Source organism: Amblyomma americanum, chromosome 3 (genome assembly GCF_052857255.1).
Source record: "Amblyomma americanum isolate KBUSLIRL-KWMA chromosome 3, ASM5285725v1, whole genome shotgun sequence".
In the NCBI taxonomy this organism is placed as follows: domain Eukaryota; kingdom Metazoa; phylum Arthropoda; class Arachnida; order Ixodida; family Ixodidae; genus Amblyomma; species Amblyomma americanum.
Genome location: NC_135499.1, coordinates 5,642,892 through 5,658,655, shown reverse-complemented (window position 1 = coordinate 5,658,655; position 15,764 = coordinate 5,642,892). Strand labels below are relative to the sequence as shown.

Below are 15,764 nucleotides of genomic sequence, written 5' to 3'. Positions count from 1 at the left end.
TCAGCTGTTCCACGTGATGTCGTGATGCGGTTGTCTGCAAAGAGTGGGATTCCACAGGAAGACAATGTGCTGTGCTTGTTTGCGAAGTGGGGGATTTTGCTGGATGACAACGTTAGAACGATGTGGTTGGGACAGTAGCAGCAATGATGATGGCTGCATTAGTGAGGACGAGTTGTCCAGTGACTAATACATTTTTGGTTTGGAATGTGTCCACGAGCACGGCCCATTTTTTTTCCCCTGACATGTGATATGAGGGGCCGACTTATATTCAAGCCAACTTACAATCGTGTAAATACGGTAATCACAACTCCTCAAATACTTGAGGAACTATTGTTGCCTTCCTTGGCCCTGATTAGAGAAGAGCGCTCTACCTTTCACAGTGCTGCAAACGACTTGCGAGATGAAGTTCTGTGTGCAGTGCAGTAGCCAAGCCTCACCTGTCGGAGGCCCCTCTGGGTGAGAGCAGAGCACTCGAGGTACTTGATGGCCCGGATCTTGGAGCATAGCTTCTGGCCCTGCTCCCGCTTGATGGGTGACAGGCCTTGCTCCGACAGCTGCTGCAGGGTCTCCTTATCCTCCCGAAGGTCCATCTTGGTCCCTGCCACGAGGTGAAAAGAGAAGGCACTCAACTGCTAAGGCACAGTGCTCTTTTAGTGCATCAGCACTCAAGCCCATATTCTTCCATTTGTCATTCTGGTGTTTGCCACCTGCCATGGTGGGCAGGTTGTGATGATGTCACAAGGTCACAGGTGGACCACCTGCTTTTCCGCTCACAACGCTCATGCTGGATTTTCTGCAGAACGGGAGCCATGACTGATAAGCATGCATAGAACAACTGTACAGTTGAACCTGGACATATCGAATTCTAAGGGGATCGGAAAATAGTCCGATAGAGCGAAAATTTGATATACAGATAGGGGATTAACCCACACTCGAGATCATGACAAATTGTGGCATACCAATCGCAGGAGTCATGAACCGCAAAGTCTGGGCATGCAATGTGAAAGCACTATTTCACGGAACAAAAAATCGCTAATTTTCGAATGCCTTTTGCTGTGATTAGTGAACTTGAAAACACTAGTCTAGATCTTCTCGAGGCTGTCCAGGTGCAACAGCCCGGTACCTTCCACTTCGCCGCAACAATGCCGAATGAGGCTGAACGTCGATGCCAGTTCAGCGGCTGTGCACGGGCGCATCTCTTCAGAAACACAGTTGACCTTGTCATCGCTGGAATCGCCTTCTTGGGCACCGGCTATTCTGGCCACAATGTCCTCATCAGCGAGGTCAAGTACAGCCTGAACTTCACTCTCAGCATTGATGAAATCTTCAACGATAAGTTCCGACAGGACGACGCTGGAAAAATGGGACAAGTTGCGAAACGCGTCCTCCGAGCATTCATCATCATCCAAAGCTTCAGGACATTCAACTCCAACCATTTCAAGGCCTGCCTTGCCGAAACAGTTGGCTGCCGTGGCCTATTTTACATTGTTCCAAACGGCGGTAATCATCTGGATGGCGCCGAGCAGTAGTCATCTGGATGGTGCAGAGCAGGTCAATCTTGAGATCAGTTCCTATGTGGAGGTTCATAAGGGGCTGCTGAACAAATCACCTTCTGTAGCCTATCTTGAAAGCCATTATGATACCCTGGTCCATGGGCTGCAGTCTCGCTGTGATGTTCGGCGGCAGAAACTTCAGTTCAATGTTCTGCAGCTTGCAAGTCGTTTGATGGGCCAAGCAGCTGTCTAACAGAAAGCATACTCGGCGTCCCAAGCCTGCAGCCATTCACCAAAAATTGGCCTGTCATCCAGGCCTTTCTATTACAGTCGTAGTCGATGGGAAGCTGCTTGCAATTCTTGAGGCAGCGTGGTGACGTGCTCTTTCCGATAAAAAACGGACGTAGCTTGCACGAGCCATCCATGTTTGCCGCAAGCAGAACTGTAACACGCACTTTGCTCATTTTCCCGCCGTGACAAGAACTCCCTCGGAGATCGAGTGTATTATTCGGCAGCATTTGCCAAAAGACAAAAGAGACCAGTGTCTATACTGAAGACTTCGGCAGGCGAAAACTTTGAAGTGACCTTCGGCCACTCCTCTGAAAGCCAATGCTGCATCTCCTGGCTGCTGACAGCCCCACTTTCGCCTGAAATGGCTTTTCTCACAATGCCGTGGCGGTTTTTAAACCATTGCAGCCACCCAGTGCCATCGCAAAAGTTATCTTCGCCAAGAGCCATGGCAAACCATTTGGCCTTCTCCATTAACATGGAGCGATCCACAGGGATGTTTTTCGCTCAGACTTCGAGAAACTACGCATACAGCGCCTCCTCAACTTTATCGAAAGCAGCAGGGTGCACACGACCTGCTCCCAAGCGACTTTGCTCACCTGCTTTGAGCGTGATGTACTGCTTGTTTTTAACAGCATACTTAGACTGCTCTGCGGAATGCCGAATGCGTGTGCCACAGACGACTTCTCTTCGCCATTCTTGATGTGCCAGATCACCTCAAGCTTTGTTGCGTCGAGATTCTTTCTCTTTTTTACTTCCATAGATGCCATAGCTTACTAGATCACAGCACTCACGCACGCTACAACCAGCACGTTGAAGCAAAGACACGCACAAGAAAAATACGACAGGCCCCGCACTGGCCGATGGAGTCGAGTGGCGTCTGTCGAGAAGGCACAAAGGGAAATAAAGGAGGGAGAGAGAAAACTCGGTGGATATGCACTGTTGGTGCTAGTTGTGTCAGTTGTGGGACGCTGCGGGCGCAACCACTGCCTGACTCGTGGCCTCCGCAATCGGCTCCGGCGCGCGCACGCGCACGCCCTATTGCGGAGGCCATGCCTGGCTCTTTCCAGTTCTTTCGTCTCCCTCCCCAGTGAGGAGGCGCAGCCCCTCACTTACGACCGGTTTTCTCTCTTTCCCAAGAAGGCATGGCTTGCAAACGTCGCCGCTCGCCTCCGTGAAGCGCGTTGTGCGACCGGAGATGCGAGTGTCTTTGGGGAAAGCGCACTTCCCAAGGGCTCAGCGCGGCATTCAAAATATCGAACGGCTGGTGAAACTGGAGTTTGATATACTACGCAACTGTCCTATACTGTTACATAGTATTTTCAGGGGGATAACCTTTGCGTTTGATATAATCAATAAATTGAAATAAGCGGGTTTGATATATCCAGGTTCGAAGCAATAAAAATTGTACGACATTGCAATATCATGAATAACAAAGCACAATCACAATAAACAATGCAGAATAACGGCCATACAGTGCTAGCGCACCTAATTCGAATTTGGCCCAAGTATGCAAATCAACCGCTAGTTTTTGTCACTATCTTCTCACTGGAAGGCCAGCTCACTCTTCGTTTCCACGCATCGCATTTCTCTTGCACAGGCTGATCCATTTTTCAAAATCACTTGGCCCAAACATGGGGTCCACCAATATGTGAACCATGGCCAGGGCAATGTACAAAAGGTACAGAAGGAATTGTACAAAATGCACAAAAGGAATTGTGAGAGTGACGCAGATGACGCTAGGGCAGAAAGCCTTGCCCTCTGGCAGCCTCTGAGGGTTTGCAAAGCATGGTGAATGCTACCAGAATTACTGCTACATGTACTCCCTCTTTTCACAGGGAAGCTTATCAGATACGCCCAGCAACATTTCGCAGTCTGCTTTTCTACCATCACACAACCAGGTGTTCTGAAGCTTTTTCTTGTCTCAATGAACTCCTACAGATTTCAATATGAGCCAAGAAACCCCCCTCCCTCCGTCACAACCGGTCGTCACAAGCATCACAATTGGTCTGTGTTGTGAATTTTTTCGAGTGTAGCTCTTAGGCGTCCATTCCCAGTTTGAGCGGCATGCCTCGGCATAACCGAGCATGGACACAACGGAGGATGGCAGAGGTGATGGCAAAGAGAGCACAAGGAGGAAACCAGAGCAGGAGTGTACGGCGGTAGCGCAAAGGCACGTTGCACGGCAGCGACCCACAGCATCAGAGCAGCATGTGCCGTTGTATGCTCGCCGATGACATCATCAGTAAGGTATGCGTCGCTAGCAACAGATGGCACCTGAGTAGCGCGCTGGTTGTTCGCCTGAGGCGAGGCTCATCCAGGCAGAATGCTATGCACGCTGCCCCAGTCGAAATCCACAGCCACTTCCGTTCAGCACTGCGTGTTTTGTATGCGGTCGCCTATGGTTCCAACTCCACAGCAGCTGCACTCAAAAAATGCATTACCTAGAAGAGTACTCATCTGCAAATTTTTTACCATTTTGTTCACTTTTGTAAGCATTTCTTTCTTTTGCTGCTTACAGCATTAAGTGTCCATCTCTCACTAATGCCTCCAACTCCAAACAAGAATGCAAAAAACTCAACTCACAAGACAAACTTTCCAACACATTTTCACGCTCGACCGGCTGGGCTCCGCATAGAATCACGTGAGGGCTCAGCCGACTTTCAATGATTTCCTATATGCTGCTCCCCGCTCCCAGCAGTGCGGCGCCGGCATTTTTTGAATATATATTTTGGCAGCTACTGGCTTTTTGGCGCAAATGGACCTGTAGCGGCGCTGATGAGGATGAAGTTAGCGCGACCTGGCTCGCGCAGAACAGAATGCTTTTGGCAACCGACCTGGCCAGCAACGTCAACAGCCCGCTCCGCCGGCTCACCAGCCGCGGCTACCGGGACTCCAAAAAATGTGGTCCTCCCACCACATCTGGTGACACCGCACAACAGCTTTGACGCACGCAACGCCACTTCCACCGGCTCTGCACTTCTGCCCGTCCTGTCCCTCCACTTGGCCTTGCCGCTGCACGCTTGCTGTTCGCACCCGGCTTTCGGCACCTTTTCATCGCCATGTACGTGCCTACCACCAAATCCGGTGAGCTCCAGCCGTATCAACGCTCCTTCCTTCCGTGGCTGCCCGGCCTACCTGTATTTTATGCCAGGGACCCCGTTTTGTGGCTGGCGCTGCTGAACTCGCACTTTCACATCAACAATGTGTCCAGCCAGCTGCTGCGCTATCAGCACGCCAGCCGCGAACTACCACCCGGTCTCCTGGCACAGCTGCGGTTGCCGCCTCCTGGCCCCGACATATACGCCGATTTCAAGAAGGGCCTCATGGCATCTTTTGGCTTGGAGGTCCCGCCGCCTCTCTGCGCTCCTGTTCCTGACTCAGAAGCTGCGGCGCCACTTGACCCACCACCCCTGGCCGCATTCCCTACTCGAGCTGTTTCGGCTTTCCCTCCGCCCGCTCGTACGTCGGCGCCCCTCCCCACACTGGTCTCTCCACTATCGCCGCCACTGTATGTGCCCCCACCCATGGTTCAGCAAGTGCCACGTGAGCACGCGTCGGTCTCTTGCCCACCTTCACACCCAGCTGCCTCTTAATACACCCCGGTCTCTCCCATATTTGCCGCAACGGCCCCTACGGACGGCCATTCACCTGCGAGCTCCCGTCCCAGGGCGCCTCCTGCCCAGCTCTGCTTCCCAGCTGTGGCGCCTGCCCTTGGGCCATCACCAGCAGCACCCTCTCTCGACCCGGGCCCGGACTCGCTTCTAGTCCCAAGTTCGCCTGCTACCTCAATCCCAACCACAATGAACACAACTGTCATTCCTGCTGCGAGGGCCGCATGCACGCCACCCCAGGGCATTGTCACGCCTAGCGCACCACCCGAAACGCCTGCCACACATCCCTGCCCACCTGGTGCCTTCACCAGTGCCTGTGCCTCCACGACAGACGAGACAGCTCTACAGTATCCTTCCCATTCCAACAACTACATCCCGGACTTGCTTCTTGTGCCCCAAGATTGCCGCAGTGAGCTCGTTTTTGCATAAAGCCGTTGCACCTCGTCGACCACTTCGATCACTTCCCTACACGGCAGCCCGAGACCTCCAGCCCAGTGTCGTGCGCCGTCGTTTCATCGCCGCCAGCGGCTGAGGCATCCCCTCCTCTTCTACGGCGGCGGCTTCTGCACGGCATCCCTTCGTATACACCCACTGGGCCAGCACAAAGCACATATCGCCTGTAACTCCCACCACGGGTGCATTTTCTGCCATGACATTTTCTGGCCCGCTTCAACCCAGCTGGCAACCCCACCAGTAGACCTTCCGACTGCAGCACGCCTAGCTCGCCTCCAATTCTTCGACGTCTCCTTATGTCATCATCCTCATCCTTTCGTTCCCCTCGCCCTTTGCGCAGCAGCCAGGCACAACCGTCTGAGTTTGTTGCACCCGCCCGGTGGCCTTCACGAACCTAACTGTGTCCTGGACTTGACCCACCTGTACAAACTTGTACATACCGTTTTTTTTCCTTTATCGCACACCACACTAGGGGGGTGGGAGCATCTGTAGCGGCGCTGATGAAGATGAAGTTAGCGCGACCTGGCTCGCGCAGAACAGAATGCTTTCGGCAACTTGCCTGGCCAGCAACGTCAACAGCCAGCTCCACCGGCTCACCAGCCACGGCTACAGGGACTCCAATAAATGTGGACCGCCTTCCACAGGCCTGCTAGCAGCAAAGCTTCTCCCCGGCACCACCAACGCCTCGAAATGGCAGGAAGAAAGCCCAATGAAACGTACAAACATTTTTGTCCTGGCATGGCTCGGCAAGCTCGGCGATGTGGCCCATGTCTTCAGTCACATGAATGCACATACTGCAACACCCATCACCTTCTGCATCATGCCCCTTCCACACCGGCCCTCTAAACCTACCTACACTGGTGCGGCAGAGTCATGGCACACTGCCAAGGTCTGTGCTGCAGACAGCCCGAAACTGAGCAACGAGCTAAGAGCCAACGCTCTGAAAGGAGTTTCCACAAGCCAGGTACCATGTCTGCTCTGCAGGTGCCCCCAAGAAGTGTAGCAGAAAGGGGGCACAGGCCAGCGTGCGTCTTGAGGAACCCACAAAACGCAGTTTTAGAACCCCTGCTGCAGACAATGTTGAAACAACCACCACCACCAACCCAGTTATGTCCACTACAGAAGAAAGGCCTCCCTAGTTAACCCATGCCCACAGGGCAAGATTTGAGAACATGAAAATTCTGGGCAGGGGTGTGAATCTAGAGGCTTTACATTTAAAGCTGTTTGACCACTGTTTCAGTGATACCCCTTTGTTTTCTGCTGAGTGCACACAATTGATTTCTTTTCGTGCACTAGCATTAGAACTGCAACACGGCAACCATGTGAGATAGCTGGTGTGTATGAGACATAACTGCGCCAACGAGAACACCAGAAGAAGACGAACACACGAAGTGTTGTCCTGTGTTCTTTTTCTTCTGGCGTTCTTGTATTTTCGCTGGTAAACTTTCGCCAATGTATGTCCAAAGCCTCTGGAAGGTGGCACACCTGCCAGCAGCCTTTGTGGCCAACCATGAAAATCACTCCATGGCCGCGAGTGGTTTTCAGCGGTGCGAACAGATCAGCTTTGCTGGCCGCTGCATCTGGCCACTACGTCATCACCGCAGCTGAACATCCCACACGTTTAGCTGCCTCCTGCACTGTGTTTTGGATGCACTCGTCATCATCAACTTCCATCTGAGCGCAATGGATTTAGAACACATCTTTACCGCCTTGCCCTCTTAAACAGAGTTTCGAACCAAAACCGAAGTGCGAGCGCACCTAATTAGCATTTGACTAAACCACGCTAAGCCATCCGATTTTTTTGCTAATACAGCGGCTGCATGTTACGCATGTCTCAAACTGCACCTCACAGCAAATGTGTGGTGGCAAGCAGAAGGACGAGACATGATGACAGGGGGCTATGAGATTACCTAATAATGGCTGTTTGGCCTAGTGCGAGCGCTTCACCACTGCCCACTTCATCGTCTCCTTAGTCGACAACAATGCTAACATGAACTTCAGCAGTTTAATAGATATATCTGCACAGAACACAATGCACAGAACACAATGTACTTGCGTGAGATAAAACCTGCTAAGTAGGCACAAACTTCCCTGGGTATGTTTGACAAGTTTTTAAACAACTTTTGAAACAAAAATTACACGAAACGCAGACTACAACACATGTAGTAGCACTACAAAAATTTTTTGGTACGTATTCTTATTACATTTTAATTTATTCATAATCAAAGTTGGCCAAAATACCTGAGTGTGTTGGCGCGGCACATCAGCTCTTCAAGACCTTTCACAATTCTCTGCAAAAATTTTTGGGGGGCAAAACCAACTGCATATATTTTTATCCTAGTCATCAGGCAATGGCATGTAAAAATATATCAAGTAAATTTAAGAGGCTGACCAGCCACCATATCTTACATGGCACCCATACGAGGCACTCCGCGATGTAAAGGGTGCCAGCGGAGAATGCTGTTTCACACGCAGTCTTACAGATGCTATGTGCAGGCGAACCTCGCATCAGCCACACAGAGGAACAATGTCGTGCAAAGACTCGGACAAAGGATGCGGTCTATAAATGAGCGGCCAGGGCTCAAAACCGGGAGGAGGCACAAGCGAAGCAAAGGCAAACTGCTAAGCAACTGTGGCAGGAACAAAGGGCGCAGGACAGACATAGGGCGTGTGCGAACACTGAGATGCGGCTACGCGAGCCCGAAGCCACCCACGAGAAACACGGCAAGATTCTCGAGCACAGGCTCGCCAAATAGGATGCTTAAGCTCGAGCCCACGAGGCAGAACTCAGCAGTGAAAGATGCATTAATCGAACTTTCGATTACTGAAAAAGCGCACATTGCAAAGGCACAAGCGCTCATCATCCGAATCACCACAAGTGTGTAATTGCCATACATTTTTGCAAGAGCATTCTAACAGGCCAGTTGGTGCAGTTTGCCAGACCATTAGTGCACAACGACAGGGACAAAGGGGACAGGACACAACAACGCTGTCTCCTGCATTTCTGCTGTCCCCATCACGATGCACTCATGGTCTGGCAAAGACATATATATATATAAGAAAATATATTCCAAGAAAATATATATATATATATATATATATATATATATATATATATATATATATATATATATATATATATATATATATATATATATATTCTTAGCCCACATCATGGGCATTGTTTGTTTGTTGCTGCTAACTTCGCCACAAGAATGCTGAAGTGCACTTTTGCCAACAATACTAAATCAAGAGCCCGACACAGGCCGGCAAAACCACTATTTCCAGCCTGAGCATTTGTTTATTATATTCAAGGTTGATGCACAAAGTTCGCTGCATCCGAGGTTTAGACAAGAAAAGTTCATTATATCTGAGGTAACACAAGAAAGTTTGTAATATTTCAGGTTAACATACAAAAATTCATTACATCCATGGTAGCATACTTATCACCAACCCAACTAGACCCACTGAAGGACAATGGCCTCTCCAGTTAACCCTGTCCTGTGCCAGCTCCGGCCACATTATCCAGGTCCGAGATAGTATACCAAGGTTGCAGTGATGGCATAGAGGCGTATCGATGGAATTGCATAACCAGGCCTGGGGTGCGGCCTGATCTCGGTGACCAGAACCGACAATGCACTCCCTCACCAGAACAGGATTTGGCCACCCTGGTGCAGTACTTGGCCACAACCTTCTATGATCAAACCAATTAACCCTTGGCCCTCAGTCCCCAGCGGATGCGGAGCAACTGACCACAGCAGCGGTCAGACCTGTGACGCAGCGGAGGGTACTAAGAATATCTGGCTCCGGGCAGACCGCCACTGGAATCTGGACCTGGCAACGTTTAACACTAGAGCTTAATCTAGTGAGGCTAGCCTAGCAGTGCTGTTCTAGAAACTAGCGGGAATTAAATGGAATGTGATAGGGCTTAGCTGAGTTAGGAGGGCAGGTGAGGCGTATACAGTACAAAAGGAAGGACACATACTGTGCTATTGTGGATTAGCAGATAGACGAGAACTAGGTGGGGGATTCCTCATTAATCAGGATATAGCTGGCAACATAGAGGAGCTCTATAGTATTAACGAGAGGGTAGCAGCTATAGTAATTAGGCTCAATAGGAGGTACAAGCTGAAAGTGGTGCAGGCTTACGCACCTAAATACAGCCATGACGACGAGACTGTTGAAAGTTTCTATGAAGACGTGGAATCGGCAATGAATAAAGTAAAATAACAGTACACTGTACTGATGGGCGACTTCAATGCGAAGAGGGGCAAAAAGCAGGCTGACGACCACGTGGTAGGTGACTATGGGATAGGCTCTAGAAATAGCAGGGGAGAGTTATTAGTAGAATTCGCAGATAGAAATAATTTACGGATCATGAATACTTTCTTCCACAAATGAGAGAACAGGAAGTGGACCTGGAAGAGCCCTAATGGTGAGACTAAAAATGAAATTGACGTCATGCTGTTTCCTCACACTGGTATCGTGCAGGATGTAGAGGTCCGCGGAAAGGTGCGTTGTAGCGACCACAGAATGGTAAGGTCTCGAATTAGCTTAGACTTGAAGAGGGAACGGAAGAAGCTAGTGAAGCGGGAGTCCATTAAAGAGCTAGCGGTAAGAGGGAAAATAGAGGAATTCAGGATATCCCTGCAGAAAAGATAATCAGCTTTAACTGAGGAAGACGATCTTAATGTTGATACAATCAATGATAATCTGACGGCTATCATTACGGCGTGCGCAGTATAAGTAGGCGGTAGGACGGCTCGACAGGATACCGGCAAGCTATCTCAGGAGACGAAAGATCTGATTAAGAAACGTCAAAGCATGAGGGCGTCTAACCCTACCGCCAGAATAGAACTAGCAGAGCTATTGAAGTTAATAAATAAGCGCAAGGTAGCCGACATAAGGAAGCTTAATGGAAAGAATTGAGCATGCTCTAAAGAACGGAGGTAACCTAAAAGTGGTGAGGAGGAAATTAGGCTTAGGTAAAAACCAGATGTATGCGCTAAGAGACAAGGAGGGCAATGTCATTAGCAATATGGATAAGATAGTTAAAGTAGCCGAAGAGTTCTACACAAATCTATACAGTAGCCAATGTAATCAGAGCGTTAATGATAGCCACAGTAGCACACAGCAATCCGTCATCCCGCCTGTAACGGCAGAGGAAATAAAGAAAACCTTAGGAGCAATGCAGAGGGGAAAAGCAGCTGGTGAGGATCAGGTAACAGCATATCTGTTGAAAGACGGAGGGGAGATTCTGCTAGAAAAACTAGCCACCCTGCATACGCAATGCCTTATGACCTCGACCGTACCTTAAGCTTGGGAGAACGCAAATATAATCTTAATTCATAGCAATGGAGACGCCAAGGACTTGAAAAATTACAAACCGATCAGCTTACTGCCGTTGCCTACAAGATATTTACTAAGGTAATCGCTAATAGAGTCAGGGCAACCTTGGACTTTAATCAATCGAATGATCAGGCAGGCTTTCGTAAAGGATATTCCACAATATATCATATTCATACTATCAATCAGGTGATAGAAAAATGCACAGAATGTAACCAACCTCTATATAAAGCCTTCATTGATTACGAGAAAGTATTCGACTCAGTGGAAACCTCAGCAGTCATACAGGCATTGCGTAATCAGGGGGTAGAAGAGCCTTATGTCAAAATACTGCAAAATATATATAGCAACTGCACAGCTGCCATAGTCCTCCATAAAGTCAGCAATAAAATTCCAATAAGAAAGGGCGTCAGGCAAGGAGACACGATCTCGCCAATGCTATTCACCCCCTGTTTACAGAAGGTATTCCGAGGCCTGAATTGGGAACAGTTGGGAATAAGAGTAAAGGGAGAATACCTAAATAATTTGCGATTCGCTGATGACATTGCCTTGCTGAATCATTCAGGAGGTGAACTGCAAATCATGATTAATGAGTTAGACAGGCAGAGAAGAATGCTGGGTCTGAAAATTAACATGCAGCAAACCAAAGTAATGTTCAACAGTCTAGCAAGGGAACAGCAGTTCACAATTGGCGGTGAGCACCTGGAAGTGGTAAAGGAATACGTCTACTTAGGGCAGGTAGTGACAGCTGATCCGGATTGTGAGAGGGAAATAACTAGAAGGATAGGAATGAGGTGGAGCGCATATGGCAGGTTCTTTCAGATTATGAATGGCACTTTACCAATTTTCCTCAAGAGAAGAGTGTACAACAGCTGTATCTTACCGGTATTCACCTACGGGGCAGAAACGTGGAGGCTAACGAAAAGAGTTCAGCTTAAGTTAAGAACGCAGCGAGCCATGGAAAGAAAAATGATAGGTGCAACGTTAAGAGACCGGAAGCGGGCAGAGTGGGAGAGGGGACAAACGCAGGTTAATGACATCTTAGTCGAAATCAAGAGGAAGAAATGGGCTTGGGCAGAGCATGTAATGCGAAGGCAAGATAACCGCTGGTCCTTAAGGGCAACGGAGTGGATTCCAAGAGAAAGTAAGCGTAGCAGGGGACGGCAGAAGGTTAGGTGGGCGGATGAGATTAAGAAGTTTGCAGGCAAAGGGTGGATGACGCTAGCAAAAGACAGGGTTAATTGGAGAGACATGGGAGAGGCCTTTGCCCTGCAGTGGGTGTAATAAGGCTGATGATGATGATGATGACCAAGTTTGTTACACAACACATGCCGTGCGTCACGACGGTCACCATTTCCACTTTCCCTAAGATGCTCATGCATTAACAAAAACTGGGCGGCCAACCACCAGCACCAGCAGTCAAGCAATACTTGGAAGAGGAATGCCCAGTCAAAACAGGTGCCGAACGCTCTTACCCACGAGTATGATGGGGGCATCGGGGCAATGGTGCTTGATCTCAGGGAACCACTTGGAGGTGACATTCTCAAACGAGGAGGGACTGACCACGCTGAAGCAGATGAGGAACACGTCTGTCTGTGGATAGGAGAGGGGCCGCAGACGGTCGTAGTCCTCCTGGCCAGCCGTGTCCCAGAGGCCCAGGCTGACAGGCACCCCATCGCACATCATGGCCGCCGAGTAGTTGTCGAACACGGTGGGCACGTATTCACCCGGGAACGAGTCGGTTGTGTACGAAATGAGCATGCAGGTCTTGCCCACTGTGCCGTCACCCACCACCACACACTTGATGGGGCGCCCAGACGACACACTGCCTCCACCGCCCACCTTCTGCATGGCTGCTCCCGCTCCCCAACAGGCCCTGCACGAAGAATTAGATTGGATTACTGCGTGCGGACATAAGGTGTGTCTACTGATGTGGTAAGCAAACAGTTTTTTTTTTCTACCATAATTTCTGATACACAGTCCGTGGGGTTGAATTCTGGCTGAAAAAAATTTTAATGCAATAGCATTTAGACTGTCGCCTTGCAAAAACCACAGGGTTTCACAGGAACAAAATTCCCTGATTCGTCATGAGGGCCACGACGCCATCAGCACCGCAAATTTGAAAATTTGAAGACAGAAGTGTTCAGGTACCTTCCATTGAATTATCATACGGCATTAAACTAACCATACCCATTCTTCAACCTTGATCCCCAAGCAATCCAGATTAACCCACCAACTAATCCCCATTATCCACCTTTCTGCACCTACTAATCCACCGAAGTCCATTTTGTGGGATGGGCATACTTGGGGGGGTCCTTTGGAATATTTGGGGCCAGCCACAGAGACGACTACCTAGCGGCTGGAACAAGAATGCACCTTTTTATACATGCTGGGGGCAGGGCAATATCAGCACCAAGTGCCCAACTTGAGCTAGCACTGCGACAGCATAAGACAATTCAGGCACTGTGATTGTAAGGTATACAGCGCATGCCCGATACATCCCAGAGGGGTAATGACATGAAAAAAAGATGATTAAAAGCAGTGTCGTAATGAAGTCGCTGTGGTGGCTTGATTGCACGTGCCGACTTTCTTGGGACAGGCGTCGGCCTAGGAGCAGTTGGTAATGTATGGCCCACTGTACTAGCGGGTGCCACGTGGTTGCCGGAAGACTGTGGCTGGAGCAAGAGTGTAGACTGCAGATATGATGGAGCAGCAGAGGTGTTTAAAGGAGATGTGCTAGGGTCAACAGGCTTACGCACGAGCAAAGCACAATCGTCATCGTCCTGTTCACTGGCGTCCGCTGCACATTTCTCAAGAGTTTGAAGAAGATGCCGTCTGTTGCATCTAAACACCCGACGATCTTCAGTTTGTACCTCGTAGGACCTGAGAGCCGTGGTGGCGACAGTTGCTTTCTTTGACCATGTGTTGTCCCAGAGCCTCACGACCCAACTCTTATTCAAAGGTGGTAGAGGTTTACTGCCACTTTTATGATGGTGCTTCCTGACATCTCTTACCACTATTTGTAGCTTCAATAAGCCACTATCATCACTAGAACCCAATCACTATCACCTGTCACTGAAGTGCCCTTACCATTTGCTATCGCCATTTTTTCTTCTAGCCAGTTATGTATGATATGGTGAAGATGGTTGTTTGGGAGGCTGTCCACATTACATGCAGGCCTGCTCTTGTCAGAGAAATTGCTCTCTCCTTTTGTCAACTCCGACTGTGGTAGATTGCAGTGATTGATCTCTGTGAGTCCCAGTGGTGGGAATGGCCAAAAGCAGTTTGGAGCACACTTTATAGCAGCCAAAAATTCAATTTGGAGCAGCTTCCTTGTGTTCTGTAGCAGGAGCCCTAAGCGAGAATGCCAAGGTTTAAGGATATTTAAGTGGTGCAGGGATGTCTATCTTGGCTAGCTCTGCGAATTTTTTTTAATGCATGCAAATTCACTTATTTTGTAACGAACTAAAATTAGCAAAATTTTGTATTGTTAATATTAGTGCAAATTTTGCAGTGCAAAAGCTGATTTGAGTTGTTTTTTTAATATCAGTTTTGTGCGGTTTCTTTTTTAAAACATGAGAAAAAAAGCCCACGAGATTTCAAAACAGGCGCGTGACTGTGCTCCTATGTCTTGACATCAGCACTCCAAAATGAGCTCCAACTGCAGGAACTCTGGTATGGAGAGCCAGAATGAACAGAGAGGTCACCACAGTAACAGCGAACATTCCGGCATGAGTGCAGCCACCTTGCTTCATTGAAGTTATGATGCAGCACAAGTGAATGCCTAGGCATTGCACAGGTTCATAAGAGGTTTCTCGTAGCCATAACATGGCCACACATCTCATGACAAAGTGTTTCATCGCGTATGCGCACTCCTACACTGGTAGGTTTAGTGCTTCTCATGCCCTTCACAGCTTCCTCTTCAAGTGTTTGCAACAAACAGACTCGGTTTGGACTTTTTCGAACCATAACATATAATTCAAGACAGTGTAACGGAAGACGTCCGGCAACAACATAAGCTTGAAACTGCGTGTGCAGAATGTGGTCAGTGTAAGCCAACCCACAAGGAATGCCACCCCATCATTGGAGCTTCTATTTACAAGCCAACTCTCCACCATGAAGTTTCCAATTAATGTGGTCTCCTGCAAATACAAAACGGAAGCTAAGATGTTGACAGCACTGCTACAGCTGGCAACCAAAAATGAGGCCCGTGGAACCGAGCTGCATCAGCTGGAGTGTGTCCGAAGCCTTTATCGAGCTGTTACACTGACCTAATGGGGACACATGGCAGTGCTGTGCAACAGCCTTATAAATCTAGCAGGACCAGAGTTTAGCACTATTTGAGCCTCTTAGGAACAATTTTTTCTTCGCATGTCAAAGGGGTAAAATCTGTCAATTTTGGAGAAGCAGTCCAGGCTGCTCCACGGAGCAATCTTCGCTCGGCAACTGCTTCCAGCCTGTGATTGGAAAAAGCGATCCCCATATCCCATCTGCCACTGGAATAGAAAATCCACGCACAACGGCTGTTAGCCTCCATTTTAAGTTTGTTCACCCTGATTGCCAGAAACGT

At 49.1% G+C, this 15,764-nt stretch overlaps 1 protein-coding gene across 5 annotated transcripts in view; it reads right to left on the bottom strand.

Annotated features, from left to right (window-relative positions):
* The window catches only part of Mtl (Rac family small GTPase Mtl), a 37,144-nt gene that overhangs the window by 10,465 nt on the left and 10,915 nt on the right, over positions 1-15,764 (bottom strand). For all 5 annotated transcript variants that reach the window (XR_013313168.1, XM_077657081.1, XM_077657082.1 and 2 more), the window contains 2 exons: positions 12,670-13,070; positions 438-598 (listed from right to left, as the gene is read on the bottom strand). Coding sequence is in view for 4 of the 5 variants with exons in the window: in XM_077657081.1 (XP_077513207.1) it covers positions 438-598; positions 12,670-13,070 (562 nt within the window). In the remaining variant the exon portion in view is untranslated. The remainder of the gene's footprint in view (positions 1-437; positions 599-12,669; positions 13,071-15,764) is intronic.